Source organism: Vicia villosa, unplaced genomic scaffold (genome assembly GCF_029867415.1).
Source record: "Vicia villosa cultivar HV-30 ecotype Madison, WI unplaced genomic scaffold, Vvil1.0 ctg.002755F_1_1, whole genome shotgun sequence".
Lineage (NCBI taxonomy): Eukaryota > Viridiplantae > Streptophyta > Magnoliopsida > Fabales > Fabaceae > Vicia > Vicia villosa.
Genome location: NW_026706022.1, coordinates 237519 through 255646, shown reverse-complemented (window position 1 = coordinate 255646; position 18128 = coordinate 237519). Strand labels below are relative to the sequence as shown.

The following is an 18128-nucleotide window of genomic DNA, read 5'->3' as shown; positions in this document are numbered from 1 at the left end:
AGCTTGCTCCATTTTTCTAAGAAGAAGTAGTCTTCAATTGACCCTTACTTGGTAGTGTAGTTAGGCTAAATCGCTCAACTAGTCTGAAGTCCAAGTTCAACAAGCCTCCGTAAATACCCAACCATAGGGTTAAGGAGGACGAATCTCATATTATGCAATGTTGTGAGAAATCCATAAATACCCAACCATAGGGTTAAGGAGGACGAATCTCATATTATGCAATGTTGTGAGAAATTCACAACGCAATGACAGTTATTTGAAACACAATACCTATACCGACCAATATCGCGAAAGTCACAATGCAACCGCAACACATTTGTGACAGTTTTTTAAAACCTTGAACTTATATGCATAATGTAAGCTGTATAAATCAGCTCCTCTTTTACATTATTATCATTATCTTTATTATTATCAATATTAGTTTGATGTTATATGAAATATTTTCTCAAAGATAAGAAGATTCGGTTGTTAAATACATACAAGATACAATTGAAACAAAAGGAATATGATAACTTAAATATCATGACTTATACAAAAGTCTTGCGAGAAATCAACTTCCTGAGGATACAACTGAAACAAAAGGAATATGATAACTTAAATATCACAACTTATTACAAAATCTCTTGCTAATTGACCATGAGTTGAACTAATTCAAAAGATGGCATGAAATCAATATGAATTAACATCCAGATAAAGATTCCTGAGTTGAAACCAACAAAAAACAGCAGCCCTCTAATTGGCACACCCACACAAGAAGAAAAACAACGAAGCAGAATTGTGCGAGACAGGATACTCAGCCTGAACTCGATCCACCCTGCTGCACGTGACATCCCCGCAAAGCCAGACCCAAACCGCCCCTACACCAGACAGAAGCAACACATCAGATGATTCTATATACCAGGAAGAAAAAGAATGTCATCTTATAGATTAGTGTTCGTATGAAAGTGCATAGACAACTAAAATAAGAGATTTCTAGTAACATCATATGACTTCATATGATAATGAAGGAAAGTAGGTTCATTAAGTTATCTAGAGAAGCAACCTAATTATAAATTAATAACATCACAATATTGAAACCATTATGGCCTATATGCTTTATGCAGCATATAAACAAATAGATGAATTAAGAACAAGTTTCAGTGCTGCATGTAACTTGGAGATTAGAATATGTAGCAGTGTGATTATCCAATATAGATCATGTTTCCCTAATCAATATGGATGTAGTAGGTGTAAACAACACAATCAGAACATGAATATTCAATTTATATAAATTTGCAAAAACATCTTCATACTTCAAACAAATAAATCATTCTAGAGAAACTTACTTTCAATTCAACAATACCAAACCAAGCTTTCAACATGATCATGGCCACTCAACAACAAGGATCTATCTATTCCCTCTACGCTATTCATTCTCTCCATTCTGTTATCCCTCCGGTTAATTGCTTGGCTTTCAAGATAGTTCATAAAAATCAGTGTATCATTCTTCTCCGAATAGCATAATAGCAACAATTGAAAATAAACAGAGTGACGATCCAACAAAAGTTTGTCATAACTAATTTTAAGGAATTGAGACCAAGACTCTTGAACTCCAAATTCCTTCATTTGCCATATTACTAAATGAGTTTTTTTGAAATAATGAGAAAAACAAAGACAATCCATTAACACACTTAGATGTGGTTCAACAAATGGAACTTCATTGAAACCCGGAGGAAGCCGCAACTGAGTATGTGTCTCCGTGCCCAAATCAAGTGAAATAATCACAAACTGCTCAATAGTTATATTCTTGTAATCATAAGTGGAGTAGTGTTTGCGGATTGCCAACCAATTAACAGTACCACTCAGATGGGCAAGATTCATGGAGGAACAATGTTTCACCGGAGATTTTTCAATATTTCTCCAAACATTATTACCCAAAGTGAGAACTCTTACTTGTTTTTTATAAGGAATAAAATACAGCACCTTATAAGTGTTGGTTGAATTATCACAACCAAACATAAAATTAGCAAGAGATTCAATGGAGCCGATACCACTACAGCATATTTTTTCTGATATTGTCCTCGTGGCCGGGTTCCAAATAAGGAGCCCTGTCTCTACAACTGTAGAGTTATAGCTATAACGTTGATCGTAAAAACAAAGTAAACCATTGCAGGAACCAGCTATATTGAACCAGCCATTCTCCTTCAATGTATAGTAAGAATCTTCAGGGAGATTGAAAATGATTGGAGGGTTTTCAGACATTCGAAAAACTGAAAACGAGACCTTCTTCCATTCCAAAAAGTTTACAAGTTTGAGTTCATCCTTTCGTGCGGATCGGTTAAGATGCGATTTGACAAAGGAAGGATCAGAGATGATACAACTCAATGTCTTGCTCACACATCTCAATCGAAGGACTGATTTGACGGGAAGGAAGGAAAGCACGTCGGCGATGAGTTCGCCGGGGATATATACCGGCACCGGCACGTTATGAGGATCCTCCGACTGGGGACTCATGTGGTTTATGTGAGGGGTTCTGCAGTTGATGAATTGGAGTAGAAAAGTTAAACCCACATATTATTCTCTTTTACGAGGAGAAACTATGAGCCCTAATTGAAAAGTAAAACCAACCCTACACAATTATATCATACTTTTTGTTATGAATATTTATGTTAGTGGATGTCCATCCATCTCCTAGTTCTTCATCTTCCTATTCCATACTTAATATGTGTTTAATATGTATGATTTTCTATCTCCCTTGAGTCCTATAAATAGAGACCCATATTACAATGTAAAGCACACTTAAAAATAAGATAAGATAATATTGCTCTCTTTCTTCTCTATCTCTCTTTGATCTCTCTATTGTTTTAGTTAGTTTTATAACACGTTATCAGCACGATACTCTACAACGCGAGTCATGGTATAGCCAGGTTCTACGTTATTTTCTAATCTTAATATATTTAACCAATATAATATAATTCATGATTTTGTTACTATTTTTTTTTCTTCATATAAATATGTTTAATTTTTTATATTTTATAGAGAAATTTATTTACCTTGTACAATAATATTAGATTTCTTTGATAATTCTTGTTAAATTCCAGAAGAATTTAACATTAAAGCATTTCTATATGTTTGTCCGAAATTGAATTTTAACACATAAAAGTGTTAATTTAATATTCAAGCATCCCTGAAGGATTGCACAAAGAATAATTTTTCTTGACCGTTGTTTATGGAAATAATTGTGATGTGATATTTGTAGAACTAAAGATTATTATTATTAAACTATCTCCAAATTATTATTCAAAGATTGAGTTTAATCGAGTATTGTGTTTATCAATAATTGATGAATTTCAGAAGAATTCAAAGTTCGATAATCTTTAAAAGGTCGCATCTATAATATTATTGAATCCCAGAAGGATTTCATAATTTTTTTTTTTTGTATCGATCTAAAAATTCATAACTTGTAATATGCTCATTAAAATATTGTCATTCTAGAAAAATGACACAAATAATTTTAACGCATCCCAGAAGGATGGTTATATATATTTTTTAGATTATTGTATAACAAATTATTTTTATAGTTCCTGAAGAACTTATCAAGCATCCCTGAAGGATAGAAAAATAAATTATTTTTATAGTTTTTGAAGAACTTATCCATCCCTGAAGGATAGTAAATCAAATTAATTATATGATGATATAATTTTAGTGATATAATATTGTTTGATTAAATATGTTTAATTTTATAAGGGGTAATTGTTTGATAATTATATGATAATATGTTCATATGAATGTGTTTGATTAAAGTGTTTAATAATGAGATACTATTACTATATTGGTTTTGAATTATACTGGAGGTATTGAATATCTTTGTATTACACAAATGAATTTGGACATAAAATGTATAATAGAAAAGCTACCGTCTTTTTTTCCTTGGGCTTGTACTACACTTATATTAGTACAATTTAAGCACATGTCATTGTAAACCATTAGTTTACAAATTACACTTAAATGTGTCGTTGGTAAAACCGGTTGGGTCATCTCGGATATAATATGATGCGAATAATTTGTATTGAAGAACCAGAAGTTTCTTCAATCCATTAAATTTTTGTATGTTTCTAAAAGAAAATAAAAATTTGAGAAATTGCGTTTTTATGACATTAACTGTTGCATCGACTAAAATATCATGCATATGTCTCTATTCACAACCAGAAGTTTGTGAAATTATTTTCTCACCTAATTAGACTAAGATCTTGTTTTCTGAACTTTTTTTTATAGAAATTCCTGTATAAGTATCACATATATATTATTAAAATTGATATTGAATATTATGTAATATATGTTCATAAAAAGAAAATGGACCCGAAGATCCATTCTTTAGACGTCTAAAGTTATTATATGGCTGATACTTATGAGATAATCAATTCTAAATTATATATTTGAAACACCCAAAGTATGATATTAAGATATTTATTCGCATTAAGCCAACAGTATGCTATATCTTAGTCCTCCCTAATGTATTATAATATTTCTCATCTTAGTGAACATTTGGATGTGTTGTGTATATTCCAATTGCTCCAATATAATACATTAAGATGAGTCATGAAAGAATATTGGAAAAATATAATTAATATGAATCTCAATTTTGAGGATATAATTTGAGCAAATAATCAAATACTTGATTGCAGCCCAGTAGGCTGATTATCACGTGATAAATTAATTTTCCCAATATTAGGGGGAGGGAAATGAACAGCTGAAATCATGAACAAGAAGTTCAAATGAACAAATTAAAATAAATTGTTGTATTGATCCTCGTACAAATCAATATGAACCAAAAGTTCAAAATATTATTCATTTGCAAAGTTTATGAAATAAATTATCAGCTGGTAATACTCCACTCAAAGTGGATTCTCCTATTGGATAATATAATATTGCAAATGAGTTGTAGCTGCGCCTGAAGCGTGGTATGAGAGTCGGTTCCAATGTTAAAAGTCCTCTACTAAGAAAAGAAACTAAAGATGACCCAAGTGAGGATATGAAAATGCTAAGAGCACTTTGATCTAATTTAATTTTCAGTTCCAGAAGAACAAATCAAGTACTTGAAATATGAAATAAAGAGATCTCGATAAATTATGTCATGGATGAAATGCAATGGAACCAAAATTGAGATAGCCAAATAAAGTCAATATTGACAATGTCTTTGTATACAATATAGCGCTAAAAGTGATCAATGATAACGAGGATCATGAGTCAAAGTCTATTAAAGATTGTAGACTAAGTGAGAATTGGCCAAATGAATATATTCAATTACATAAGAATTAAACTCACTTTACAAGTGACTCACTTTTGGACCTGTAGTCCGAACACCTCAAGGTGTTAAACCAATTGGATATAAATGATTTTTATGAAAAAGAAACATAAGAATGATATAAAGTTTGATTTATTGCTCAATTATTTTCACAAATACCTAAGATTGATTTTGATAAAACATATCCACCTGTAGTGGATTCAATCGATTTTTTTTATATTTAATTAGCCTTGTAGCACATGAAGGGCTTAATTTGAACATGGTGAATGTTATGACATCTTATTTATATGGTTCACTTAATAGTGACATTTACGTGAAACTCCCTGAAGGGTTCAATATACCAAAGGCACGTAATTTTGGATCTCGAGAAAACCACTCCATCAAATTGAACAAGTTTCTCTATGGATTGAAACAATCTAGACGCACGTGGTATGATCAAATTGTCCTTTTATTTTCATAAAATGATGTGGAAAAATATTTGCAATAATAGTTGTCTATGTGGATGACATAAGTATTATTGGAACTCCTGAAGAGCTTCCAAAAGCTATAAATTACTTAAATAAAGAGTTTGAGATGAAGGACCTAGAAAAGACAAAATATGTCTAGGTTTGCAAATTGAGCATGTGGACAAAAGAATATTTGTACATCAAGAAGACTATATAGAAAAGTGTTGAAATGATTCTATATGAACAAATGTCACATGTTGTCTACTCCAATATGGTTGTTAGATCATTAGATATGGAGAAAGATCTTTTTAGGCCTCGAGAAAAGGATAAAAATTGCTTGGTCCTGAAGTACCATATCTTAGTGAAATTGGAGTACTAATGCACCTTGCTAAATACACACATCATAATATATCATTTGCGGTCAATCTATTAGCAAGATAGAATTATTCACCTACACGAAGAAATTGGAAAGCGGTCAAACATATACTTCGTTATCTTAGAGATGCAGGTTACTTGTCAGATTCAGACAATGGTAGATCAGAAAGAGGCTATTTATTTACATGTGATGGTACAATCATTTCATGGAGATCTATAAAACAAATCATGGCAACAACTTCATAAAATCCTGCATAACTATTAGCACTACATGAAGTCACTTCGAAGAAGACATTTTAAGCAGCAACTACAAAGAATATCCTCACACATATAAATGTATGCATGAGGGGGAGAAAAACATATGTTTTGCACTCTTTTTCCCTTCACCATGGTTTTGTCCCACTGGGTTTTCCTGGTAAGGTTTTTAACGAGGCAATTCATATTCAAAGGATATTGTACTCTTTTTCCTTCACTAGAATTTTTCCCACTGGGTTTTTTCCAGTAAGGTTTTAACGAGGCATATCCTCAATGGACATCCAAGGGGGAGTGTTATGAATATTTATGTTAGTGGATGTCCATCCATCTCCTAGTTCTTCATCTTCCTATTCCATACTTAATATGTGTTTAATATGTATGATTTTCTATCTCCCTTGAGTCCTATAAATAGAGACCCATATTACAATGTAAAGCACACTTAAAAATAAGATAAGATAATATTGCTCTCTTTCTTCTCTATCTCTCTTTGATCTCTCTATTGTTTTAGTTAGTTTTATAACACTTTTCTTTTATATATTACGGAAATTTTTTATGTTTCCATAACAAAATAATATAAGAAGACTTGGTTTGATTCACATATGCATTGCCACTATCACTATGTCATACAGCTAATTAAAATATTTCAGGTAATATATGGTAGTGATTTATTAACTGTATAAGTGTATATTTTTTTCTTTTTTATTTTATTTTATTTTAAATTTGATATGTGAGTAAAAAATATATAAATATGTAGTGGCAGACTAAATTTGCAAATTAGTAAAACTAGAGGCTAAAACTTTATTTGTGTTTTTTTAATTTGCTGCTATTTGCTAATTTAACTATTGTGTTTGTGGGTTGAGTTGTCTAGAATTAGAACAACCTTGACCCCAATCACAATTAATTGTTTTTGGTTTAGGTTGAGACTTTTTATAATATCAAAATTGTTTATATGCATAACATAGTTAATACATAACAGTTTTCTTCCGGTGGTTATCCCTTTGTAGATCTTTTCATGGAGTGGCAGAGAGTGCAAAAGAGGAATTTTCGCGCAGTGCAGTCAAAGTGGGACTGCTTTCCGTTCAATGGTGGTCGTTGGTTGGGTGTGGAGGAGTCGGTGTCGTCCTTCTTCTTTTCTGATTTCCCTACTAGAGTCAGAGCCAAGGACATCTTCGAGTTGTTTGGATGCCACAGAGAGGTGGTGGAGGTGGTAATTCCTCCTAGGTCTATCAGAAATGGTAAGAGGTTCGGTTTTGCTAGGTTCGTAGCGGTGGCGGATGCGAGAATCCTGGCGGTGAGGCTAGACAATATACTGATCGATGGTAGGAAAATTCACGCTAACATTCCGAGATATGAAAGGAAGTTGGGCTATGGAGGTTTGGGGCAGCAAGGAGGTGGGAAGCGTGGAGGCGGCGTTAGTCTTTTTCATGAGGGGAACAAGGTTGCTGAAGCGGTGAAAGTGAACAAGTACGTTGGTATATATGTAGGGAGATCTTTTGCGGACGTTGTCTCTAACGAAAAAGCAGCAAGGCAAGATGAGGAAGGGAAGGCTTTGGTTTTCAAGGCGAGTGAAGAGGAGAAAATTAGGTTGTCAGAGGCGTATGTGGGTGTTATTTCAAACCCAGGATCATCGTATAACATTCAAACTTATTTTGAGATGGAGGGAGTGTTCTCCATCAAAGTAACTCCGGTGGGAGCGAACCTTTGCCTGTTGGAGGAGATGGAGGAGGGTTACATCGGGGAGTTGATTGGTGATGGCTCAACTTGGTGGAAACAATGGTTCATCGATATCAAGCCATGGAAATCACCGGACGTTGATGAAGAGAGAGTTTCATGGATTCGCATCAATGGCATCCCGTGTCATCCTTGGTGTGCTGAGTTCTTCATGATGTTGGCTAATTCGTTTGGTTCTTTTATTTGTCTTGACGAAAACACGGCAAACAAATCGTGCCTGGATATAGTGTAACGCTCGGAAAAATAAGTATATGCTTAATTTGGACGTTTGTGACGTTTATTGGAATTTTACCGTTTTTGGAGTCGTTTCAGTCGGTATTAGTTCGGGATGGCGGACTAATATTTAATTGAAGGTTTTCATATTTTTGGTACTAGAAATATCATTAAGGTAATATTCCGCGTTTTGGGGCGTTTGAACGATATTTGAGCGTAGGGGCATTTTGGTCATTTCCGCGGGATAGATATTTTCTTTATAAGAAAGAAATATTGTGAGAAGGGAAAGGGATGGAAAGAAAGAGAAGAGAAAGAAAGAGAAGAGAGGAAGAAGAAGAGCAAAGGGGAAAAACAAGAGAAAGTGGAGGATTCTCAACCGAATCGATTGCCGATCGTCACAATAGCAAGGTAAGGGGGTGAATCTAATTTATCTTGGATGTATGATTCTTATAGTCTTGTTCTTGTTCTTCTTGTTCCAATTTCCACAATTTTCTTGTGTGGTCTTTGTTTGATCTAAGTTTGTTTGAGAATGATTGTATGATGATTAAATGATATCCTTGTTGTGTTATGGTGGTTGATCATGTTTGTTTTCCTTTTCCATGGCTTGATTGAGTTTGAATAAAAAGTTAGGTTTTGAGATAGATTGATGAATCAACCATGAAAAGTTTGATGTTAGGTTGTTTCTATGGTTTGTATGTGTTGTATTGGTGTTATGATGATGTTTTGGAGTGGTTTTGGTGGGTATAAGAGGGTTAGAACCGTTCTGGTTCGTTCTGGTTTTTTCTGGGTTTACGCAGGTCCGCTGAGCGGAGGTGGGTCCGCTGAGCGGAGGTTCTTTTGTAGAAAAATCTCTGTGAGGGTCCGCTGAGCGGAGCTGAAGCGGACAACAGCATTTTCTGTTTTTCCAAAACTTTGAAACTTCGTAACTCCTGAACCGTAACTCAGATTTTGTCGCCGTTCGAAGCGTTGGAAAGCTAACGCAATGAACTATATTAGTATCTAATTAAATTATTCATAGTATGTAGTATCCCATTATTTTTATTAGGATCAAGTGATGAGTTGTGTAGTATGTTCAATTTTCCAAACTTTGAAACCTTGTAACTTTTGATCCGTAGCTCCGTTTCGTACGCCGTTCGAAGTGTTAGGAAGCTAGTTGGATGTTCTATATGATAGTATAGGCTTGGTTAAATTTTTATTAATTGGTTATGAGGGTTGTTGATGGAAACACATAATTGTTTATATGCGCGATATGATTGGTAAATAATCATAGTGCTTGGTGGTAATTGTTAATGATGTAGGATGTAGTAGTGGTTGGTTGATTTTCATAAATGGTTTTGTGAACTAGTGCATGATAAATCATGATGATGTGTTGTGTGAATGTTATCGTATTGGTACGAGGTATGTGATTAGTTGTCGATAACATGAGATCATGTTCATATGTGTTATGTATTAATGAATGTTCATTCTTAATATGTGACAATGTTTGGTTGTTTGTTATTAACATGATGTGTGGCCTTATGGCAAGTAATTGTTGTCATGAGAATGATGTATTATCATTGTTGAATTGTTGTTATTACAACTTGTTGATGATGTATTGATGGAGTTGTGGGCCAATGTCCAATATTAATTTGATGTGATGCAATTATGCGATCATTTATGCCGATGTGGCTAGTATGTTTTGACGGTGAATGTGTGTTGTGTGCTTATTAATGCCTGTGTGGTAATTATGGTGTGATGTAATTGATAACGATGTTATTAATCGGTGATGTATCCTTTTGGATAGAATATAAACGATGTAACGTGAGTGTATGATCGTGTTATATTGTTGATGATACTTGTTGGCATTACTATATTTATCATGCTTCATTATAAATTATATTCTCACCCTTCTGCTGATTTGATGCTTGAGTGGCATCCTACAGATTAGCCGCTTTGGGAGTCTTTTGGAAGAGGTAGTTCTCCAGTTGGTCTTGTTGGTCTCTCTGGTATGTAACACTGGGTAGTCGGGAGTCTGTTGTTATTTATTTGTATATGACTCTTTTGAACATGTATATGTGATAACGTGCCATTGTGTATTGTAAACACTTTATTTTGGAAACTCCTCTTTGAGAGTGAGAGCTATACGTATATATATATGTTCATATCTTCCATGTGTTATGTATCATGTTATTGGCAGGTGTGTATGCTTTTGGCATCGGTGATGTCCGTTTGTTTTCAAGGTGTTTGTTTGGTTACTTAGTGTAACATCCTAAATGTGTTGTATGAAATTTTAATACTCTGATATTTTCTTGCCTAAATGCTTTGGGTAGAATTGGGGTGTTACATTAGTGGTATCAGAGCAGGTCGGTCTGTCCGGCCAGTGTTGTCTAATGTTGTTTAATTCCTCAGTACGTGATAAGTGTGTGGAGCACTGTCAGTACTTATTGTGCCTCTAGCCGGTTGTATGCAGGAGTGGTTTGAAGCTAAGTGGGGGAGAAGATATGCTTCTCGGATATGTTTCAGTTGCAAGATGTTAGTATGCTACTGAGGGCAGCAGTACTAGTGTTGTTGGAATTTGTTGTTTTCCGAAGTGAAGGTGACTTGGACTTAAGACTTTGGTTGTTAATCAAGTTGGAGTGTCACGGAGTAGATTTTGGTTATTTAAAAAGAATGGAATTTAGAGAGTTGTGATGCTCTAACGCTACTGATGGACTATGAAGTTGTTGTTTGAGTAGCCTTATGTGAAGTGTCGTTGTTGGATCAATGATTAAGGAAAGCATTGTGGTAGACTTTGTCGTAGGAGTTATTGACGTTGTTGGAAACGTTTTGGAACTTGAGTAAGAATTAGGAGTACGAAGAGTTGAGTAGGATCTCGGGAATTTTATTCTTGGGATTTGTTAGAAGTGTTTTGGTACGTAGCTACCGGACGTCGGTGTTAGCTGGCTCAGGCAATCTTGGGAGAGTTGTGAATTATGGAATCATAGTGCTTCTGTGCTATGAGCAAAAGTTGGAAAAGAATATTATTAATGTTGGTACTGATAGTTTATACTCTATTATGATTGTCGGCTACCTATTGACAAATTGAGGACTTGATCACCCTTAATCTCTTGTTGATAGTAGACGGATCGTATTGGACGTGATAGGCTTATCTGGCTAGTTTGATAATACTGGAAGTGAATGAGTCGGTGCAAGGTGGTACGATGTTGTTTATGTTGTCGACGACTTTGGATGTTCTTGAGGAAGAGCAATTGTGGGAATTGCGGATAGTTGTGCATTTGTATAAGTGTTTCTTGAAGGTTTAATTGATTCATCGTCGAAAAGAGTAATTTTGTCTTGGAGTTCTGTTTTGACGGATTTAGTTCCTAGAACTATTGTTGTGTCGAGGATTCCGTATCGGATGCCAACTTCTGAGTTGGAAGAGTTGAGGAGTCAACTTAAGGATTTTCTTGAGAAGAGGTTTGTTCGTTCAAGTGTGTCGATTTTAGACAATTGAGAAAAGTGACAATTAAGGAAAAGTATCCACTTTCGAGGATTGATATTTTGACGGATCAAGTTGGTTGGAGCTTGTTTTTTTTGCAAGTTTGATTTGAGGTATGGGTGTCATCAGTGTAAAGATGATCATGCTAAGTACTTGAGAATTGTTTTGTCCGTGTTGGGAAGAAGAAGTTGTTTGCTAAGTTTCCTTGTGTGAGTTTTTGGTCGAGTGAAGTGAATGTTCAAGGGGTAAGTGGTGGTTTATGCTTTTATGCAAGTTAAGATTTTTGAAAGGATTTATCTGTCACAAGATTTAGAGTTGGCAGTTGTTATTTGTGGTTGGGAAATTTAAAGGCACTAATTTTTCGGATCTAGATTTGTGTGTGTACGTGACTACAAGAGTTTGAAGTATTCATTTGATCAGGACGAGTTGAATATGAGAAACCATTGCATACGTCTATGTCGATGATTCGAGTATTGTGATTGTTGAAACAGTTGTGGGATTTGAGTTGGGTGTGTAAAGCGACTTCTTCAGGTGTTGAACTTTTATGTGAAAGCTTACTTATGGTATTCTTGATGAGATTAGAAAAGGTCGGAAATCGGATTTGAATGGGTTGATAAGATGACATTTATTAGTCAAAGATAAAGATGGTGATCTTCGGATTGATAAGAGCAATGTCAAGGGATGTCATGATCAAGGTTGTATTCCTAATGTTCGGATTTGAAAAGAGGACTTTGGATGAGGTGCGTCGTAGTGATTTGAGTATTCATCCTGACGTACTAAGATATATCAAGATTTGAGAAGGTCATTTTTAGTGGCAAGGTAATGAAGAAGGATATGAAGGGTTTTGTTTAATTATGTTTGACTTGTCAGGAGTCGTCTGGTTTCATGTAACTTTTATCCATTCCTGAGTAGAAGTGGAATAGCATTTCTATGGATTTTGTTTCTGGTTTGCCGAGGACGTCAAGTAATTGTGAGGCGATTTGGGTCATTGTGGATATATTGACGAAATCTGCTCACGTTATTTCGATAAGAATGGATTAACCGATGGGAGTACTGGCGAGTGGTACGTTGATAAAATTGTTTGTTGGTTTGTTTGTTTGCATGGTGTTTCGGAAGGTATTGTTCAGATTGAGATCCGAGGTTTATTTCTGAAATTTTGAGAAGGCTCGCAAAGTACTTTGGGTACGAAGTTGCGTTTGAGTTTGGCGTATCATCCTCAAACGGATGGTCAGACTGAGAGGAAGGTGTGGTCACTTAAGGATCTATGAGGGCTTGTGTTGTGAAACAAGGATGTGTTTGGTTTAGCTTTTTGCCTTTGATTGGATAATACAAAGACTTTTGTCTGGTGTGCAAGCTGACACAGCATATCAAGAGGTTGAGTATGTTAAGAGAGAACAATGAGTTTCTGGTGAATACTAGAAGGAGTTGGAAGTTGGTTATGAAATTGGTAAATCTGTTTGTTGTGGGAAATCAGAGTGCGCATCGGAAGCGTGAAATGACGCGGTTCGTAAGTATATGAATTGTTAGAGTTCAAATTGTGGACAGTGGATGTGGTAGGAATGATAAGACCACCAGATGTTTTGGTTACATGTTTGACTGCTATGTCTTGGCATGGTTGTTTGGATGTTGTGCGACCGGGTTGTTGGTATTCTAGTTTTGCTGAGGATGTTCAGAAGCTGTATATGTCTTGGAACTTTATGTCCTTATCTATGATGATGTCTCGTTTCCATGGTGATGGTTCGAGTACATGTAGCTAATTCCTTGGATGGGGGATTAGAGGTGTGTTGCTTTTGATGACGGTAACATTATGGTTGCGGTTTGGTTGACAAGTGCATTGTGTGGGCATTGCATCTTGTTCTTGTTGGTTGTGTCTTGGTTATTTCTTGTGTTTTGGTGTTAGTCGATGAGTGCATTGTATGGGCATTGCATCTCGTTGTCGTTGTTGTGTTTTGGTTGTTTTGCTTTTAGCGAGAGTGATTCGTTGTTGGTGCTGATTGTGTCGTTGCTTTCGTGGCTTGATAGTTGGTTAGTCGGAGGCGAGAGCGTATCCAGGTTCGTTTGTGTTTGGGATATTTCCGAGGACGGAAATCTTCTAAGTGGGGGAGAGTTGTAACGCTCGGAAAAATAAGTATATGCTTAATTTGGACGTTTGTGACGTTTATTGGAATTTTACCGTTTTTGGAGTCGTTTCAGTCGGTATTAGTTCGGGATGGCGGACTAATATTTAATTGAAGGTTTTCATATTTTTGGTACTAGAAATATCATTAAGGTAATATTCCGCGTTTTGGGGCGTTTGAACGATATTTGAGCGTAGGGCCATTTTGGTCATTTCCGCGGGATAGATATTTTCTTTATAAGAAAGAAATATTGTGAGAAGGGAAAGGGATGGAAAGAAAGAGAAGAGAAAGAAAGAGAAGAGAGGAAGAAGAAGAGCAAAGGGGAAAAACAAGAGAAAGTGGAGGATTCTCAACCGAATCGATTGCCGATCGTCACAATAGCAAGGTAAGGGGGTGAATCTAATTTATCTTGGATGTATGATTCTTATAGTCTTGTTCTTGTTCTTGTTCTTCTTGTTCCAATTTCCACAATTTTCTTGTGTGGTCTTTGTTTGATCTAAGTTTGTTTGAGAATGATTGTATGATGATTAAATGGTATCCTTGTTGTGTTATGGTGATTGATCATGTTTGTTTTCCTTTTCCATGGCTTGATTGAGTTTGAATAAAAAGTTAGGTTTTGAGATAGATTGATGAATCAACCATGAAAAGTTTGATGTTAGGTTGTTTCTATGGTTTGTATGTGTTGTATTGGTGTTATGATGATGTTTTGGAGTGGTTTTGGTGGGTATAAGAGGGTTAGAACCGTTCTGGTTCGTTCTGGTTTTTTCTGGGTTTACGCAGGTCCGCTGAGCGGAGGTGGGTCCGCTGAGCGGAGGTTCTTTTGCAGAAAAATCTCTGTGAGGGTCCGCTGAGCGGAGCTGAAGCGGACAACAGCATTTTCTGTTTTTCCAAAACTTTGAAACTTCGTAACTCCTGAACCGTAACTCAGATTTTGTCGCCGTTCGAAGCGTTGGAAAGCTAACGCAATGAACTATATTAGTATCTAATTAAATTATTCATAGTATGTAGTATCCCATTATTTTTATTAGGATCAAGTGATGAGTTGTGTAGTATGTTCAATTTTCCAAACTTTGAAACCTTGTAACTTTTGATCCGTAGCTCCGTTTCGTACGCCGTTCGAAGTGGTAGGAAGCTAGTTGGATGTTCTATATGATAGTATAGGCTTGGTTAACTTGTTATTAATTGGTTATGAGGGTTGTTGATGGAAACACATAATTGTTTATATGCGCGATATGATTGGTAAATAATCATAGTGCTTGGTGGTAATTGTTAATGATGTAGGATGTAGTAGTGGTTGGTTGATTTTCATAAATGGTTTTGTGAACTAGTGCATGATAAATCATGATGATGTGTTGTGTGAATGTTATCGTATTAGTACGAGGTATGTGATTAGTTGTCGATAACATGAGATCATGTTCATATGTGTTATGTATTAATGAATGTTCATTCTTAATATGTGACAATGTTTGGTTGTTTGTTATTAACATGATGTGTGGCCTTATGGCAAGTAATTGTTGTTATGAGAATGATGTATTATCATTGTTGAATTGTTGTTATTACAACTTGTTGATGATGTATTGATGGACTTGTGGGCCAATGTCCAATATTAATTTGATGTGATGCAATTATGCGATCATTTATGCCGATGTGGCTAGTATGTTTTGACGGTGAATGTGTGTTGTGTGCTTATTAATGCCTGTGTGGTAATTATGGTGTGATGTAATTGATAACGATGTTATTAATCGGTGATGTATCCTTTTGGATAGAATATAAACGATGTAACGTGAGTGTATGATCGTGTTATATTGTTGATGATACTTGTTGGCATTACTATATTTATCATGCTTCATTATAAATTATATTCTCACCCTTCTGCTGATTTGATGCTTGAGTGGCATCCTGCAGATTAGCCGCTTTGGGAGTCTTTTGGAAGAGGTAGTTCTCCAGTTGGTCTTGTTGGTCGCTCTGGTATGTAACACTGGGTAGTCGGGAGTCTGTTGTTATTTATTTGTATATGACTCTTTTGAACATGTATATGTGATAACGTGCCATTGTGTATTGTAAACACTTTATTTTGGAAAACTCCTCTTTGAGAGTGAGAGCTATACGTATATATATATATATATATATATATATATATATATATATATGTTCATATCTTCCGTGTGTTATGTATCATGTTATTGGCAGGTGTGTATGCTTTTGGCATCGGTGATGTCCGTTTGTTTTCAAGGTGTTTGTTTGGTTACTTAGTGTAACATCCTAAATGTGTTGTATGAAATTTTAATACTCTGATATTTTCTTGCCTAAATGCTTTGGGTAGAATTGGGGTGTTACATTAGTGGTATCAGAGCAGGTCGGTCTGTCCGGCCAGTGTTGTCTAATGTTGTTTAATTCCTCAGTACGTGATAAGTGTGTGGAGCACTGTCAGTACTTATTGTGCCTCTAGCCGGTTGTATGCAGGAGTGGTTTGAAGCTAAGTGGGGGAGAAGATATGCTTCTCGGATATGTTTCAGTTGCAAGATGTTAGTATGCTACTGAGGGCAGCAGTACTAGTGTTGTTGGAATTTGTTGTTTTCCGAAGTGAAGGTGACTTGGACTTAAGACTTTGGTTGTTAATCAAGTTGGAGTGTCACGGAGTAGATTTTGGTTATTTAAAAAGAATGGAATTTAGAGAGTTGTGATGCTCTAACGCTACTGATGGACTATGAAGTTGTTGTTTGAGTAGCCTTGTGTGAAGTGTCGTTGTTGGATCAATGATTAAGGAAAGCATTGTGGTAGACTTTGTCGTAGGAGTTATTGACGTTGTTGGAAACGTTTTGGAACTTGAGTAAGAATTAGGAGTACGAAGAGTTGAGTAGGATCTCGGGAATTTTATTCTTGGGATTTGTTAGAAGTGTTTTGGTACGTAGCTACCGGACGTCGGTGTTAGCTGGCTCAGGCAATCTTGGGAGAGTTGTGAATTATGGAATCATTGTGCTTTTGTGCTATGAGCAAAAGTTGGAAAAGAATATTATTAATGTTGGTACTGATAGTTTATACTCTATTATGATTGTCGGCTACCTATTGACAAATTGAGGACTTGATCACCCTTAATCTCTTGTTGATAGTAGACGGGATCGTATTGGACGTGATAGGCTTATCTGGCTAGTTTGATAATACTGGAAGTGAATGAGTCGGTGCAAGGTGGTACGATGTTGTTTATGTTGTCGACGACTTTGGATGTTCTTGAGGAAGAGCAATTGTGGGAATTGCGGATAATTGTGCATTTTATAAGTGTTTCTTGAAGGTTTAATTGATTCATCGTCGAAAAGAGGAATTTTGTCTTGGAGTTCTGTTTTGACGGATTTAGTTCCTAGAACTATTGTTGTGTCGAGGATTCCGTATCGGATGCCAACTTCTGAGTTGGAAGAGTTGAGGAGTCAACTTAAGGATTTTCTTGAGAAGAGGTTTGTTCGTTCAAGTGTGTCGATTTTAGACAATTGAGAAAAGTGACAATTAAGGAAAAGTATCCACTTTCGAGGATTGATATTTTGACGGATCAAGTTGGTTGGAGCTTGTTTTTTTTGCAAGTTTGATTTGAGGTATGGGTGTCATCAGTGTAAAGATGATCATGCTAAGTACTTGAGAATTGTTTTGTCCGTGTTGGGAAGAAGAAGTTGTTTGCTAAGTTTCCTTGTGTGAGTTTTTGGTCGAGTGAAGTGAATGTTCAAGGGGTAAGTGGTGGTTTATGCTTTTATGCAAGTTAAGATTTTTGAAAGGATTTATCTGTCACAAGATTTAGAGTTGGCAGTTGTTATTTTTGTTTGGGAAATTTAAAGGCACTAATTTTTCGGATCTAGATTTGTGTGTGTACGTGACTACAAGAGTTTGAAGTATTCATTTGATCAGGACGAGTTGAATATGAGAAACCATTGCATACGTCTATGTCGATGATTCGAGTATTGTGATTGTTGAAACAGTTGTGGGATTTGAGTTGGGTGTGTAAAGCGACTTCTTCAGGTGTTGAACTTTTATGTGAAAGCTTACTTATGGTATTCTTGATGAGATTAGAAAAGGTCGGAAATCGGATTTGAATGGGTTGATAAGATGACATTTATTAGTCAAAGATAAAGATGGTGATCTTCGGATTGATAAGAGCAATGTCAAGGGATGTCATGATCAAGGTTGTATTCCTAATGTTCGGATTTGAAAAGAGGACTTTGGATGAGGTGCGTCGTAGTGATTTGAGTATTCATCCTGACGTACTA

General features: G+C 35.7%; 2 protein-coding genes across 2 annotated transcripts; one reads left to right on the top strand and one right to left on the bottom strand.

Moving 5' to 3' along the window:
- Window positions 1-484: 484 nt before the first annotated feature.
- On the bottom strand, window positions 485-2614 carry LOC131639751 (F-box/kelch-repeat protein At3g23880-like). Its single transcript, XM_058910217.1, has 2 exons — window positions 1326-2614; window positions 485-857 (listed from the first exon to the last, which is right to left on the bottom strand). Exon 1 carries the CDS (start codon window positions 2491-2493, stop codon window positions 1333-1335), a length of 1161 nt encoding a protein of 386 aa, XP_058766200.1. The 5' UTR covers window positions 2494-2614; the 3' UTR covers window positions 485-857; window positions 1326-1332.
- Window positions 2615-7372: 4758 nt separating this feature from the next.
- LOC131639756 (uncharacterized) lies at window positions 7373-8323 on the top strand. Its single transcript, XM_058910221.1, has one exon. The coding sequence runs from the start codon at window positions 7373-7375 to the stop codon at window positions 8321-8323; it is 951 nt and encodes a 316-aa protein (XP_058766204.1).
- Window positions 8324-18128: the final 9805 nt, after the last annotated feature.

What these genes read in the sequence shown, in the direction of transcription:
- LOC131639756 (XM_058910221.1), top strand. Translation starts at nt 7,373, where the DNA reads ATGGAGTGGCAGAGAGTGCAAAAGAGGAATTTTCGCGCAGTGCAGTCA.
- LOC131639751 (XM_058910217.1), bottom strand. Translation starts at nt 2,493, where the DNA reads ATGAGTCCCCAGTCGGAGGATCCTCATAACGTGCCGGTGCCGGTATAT.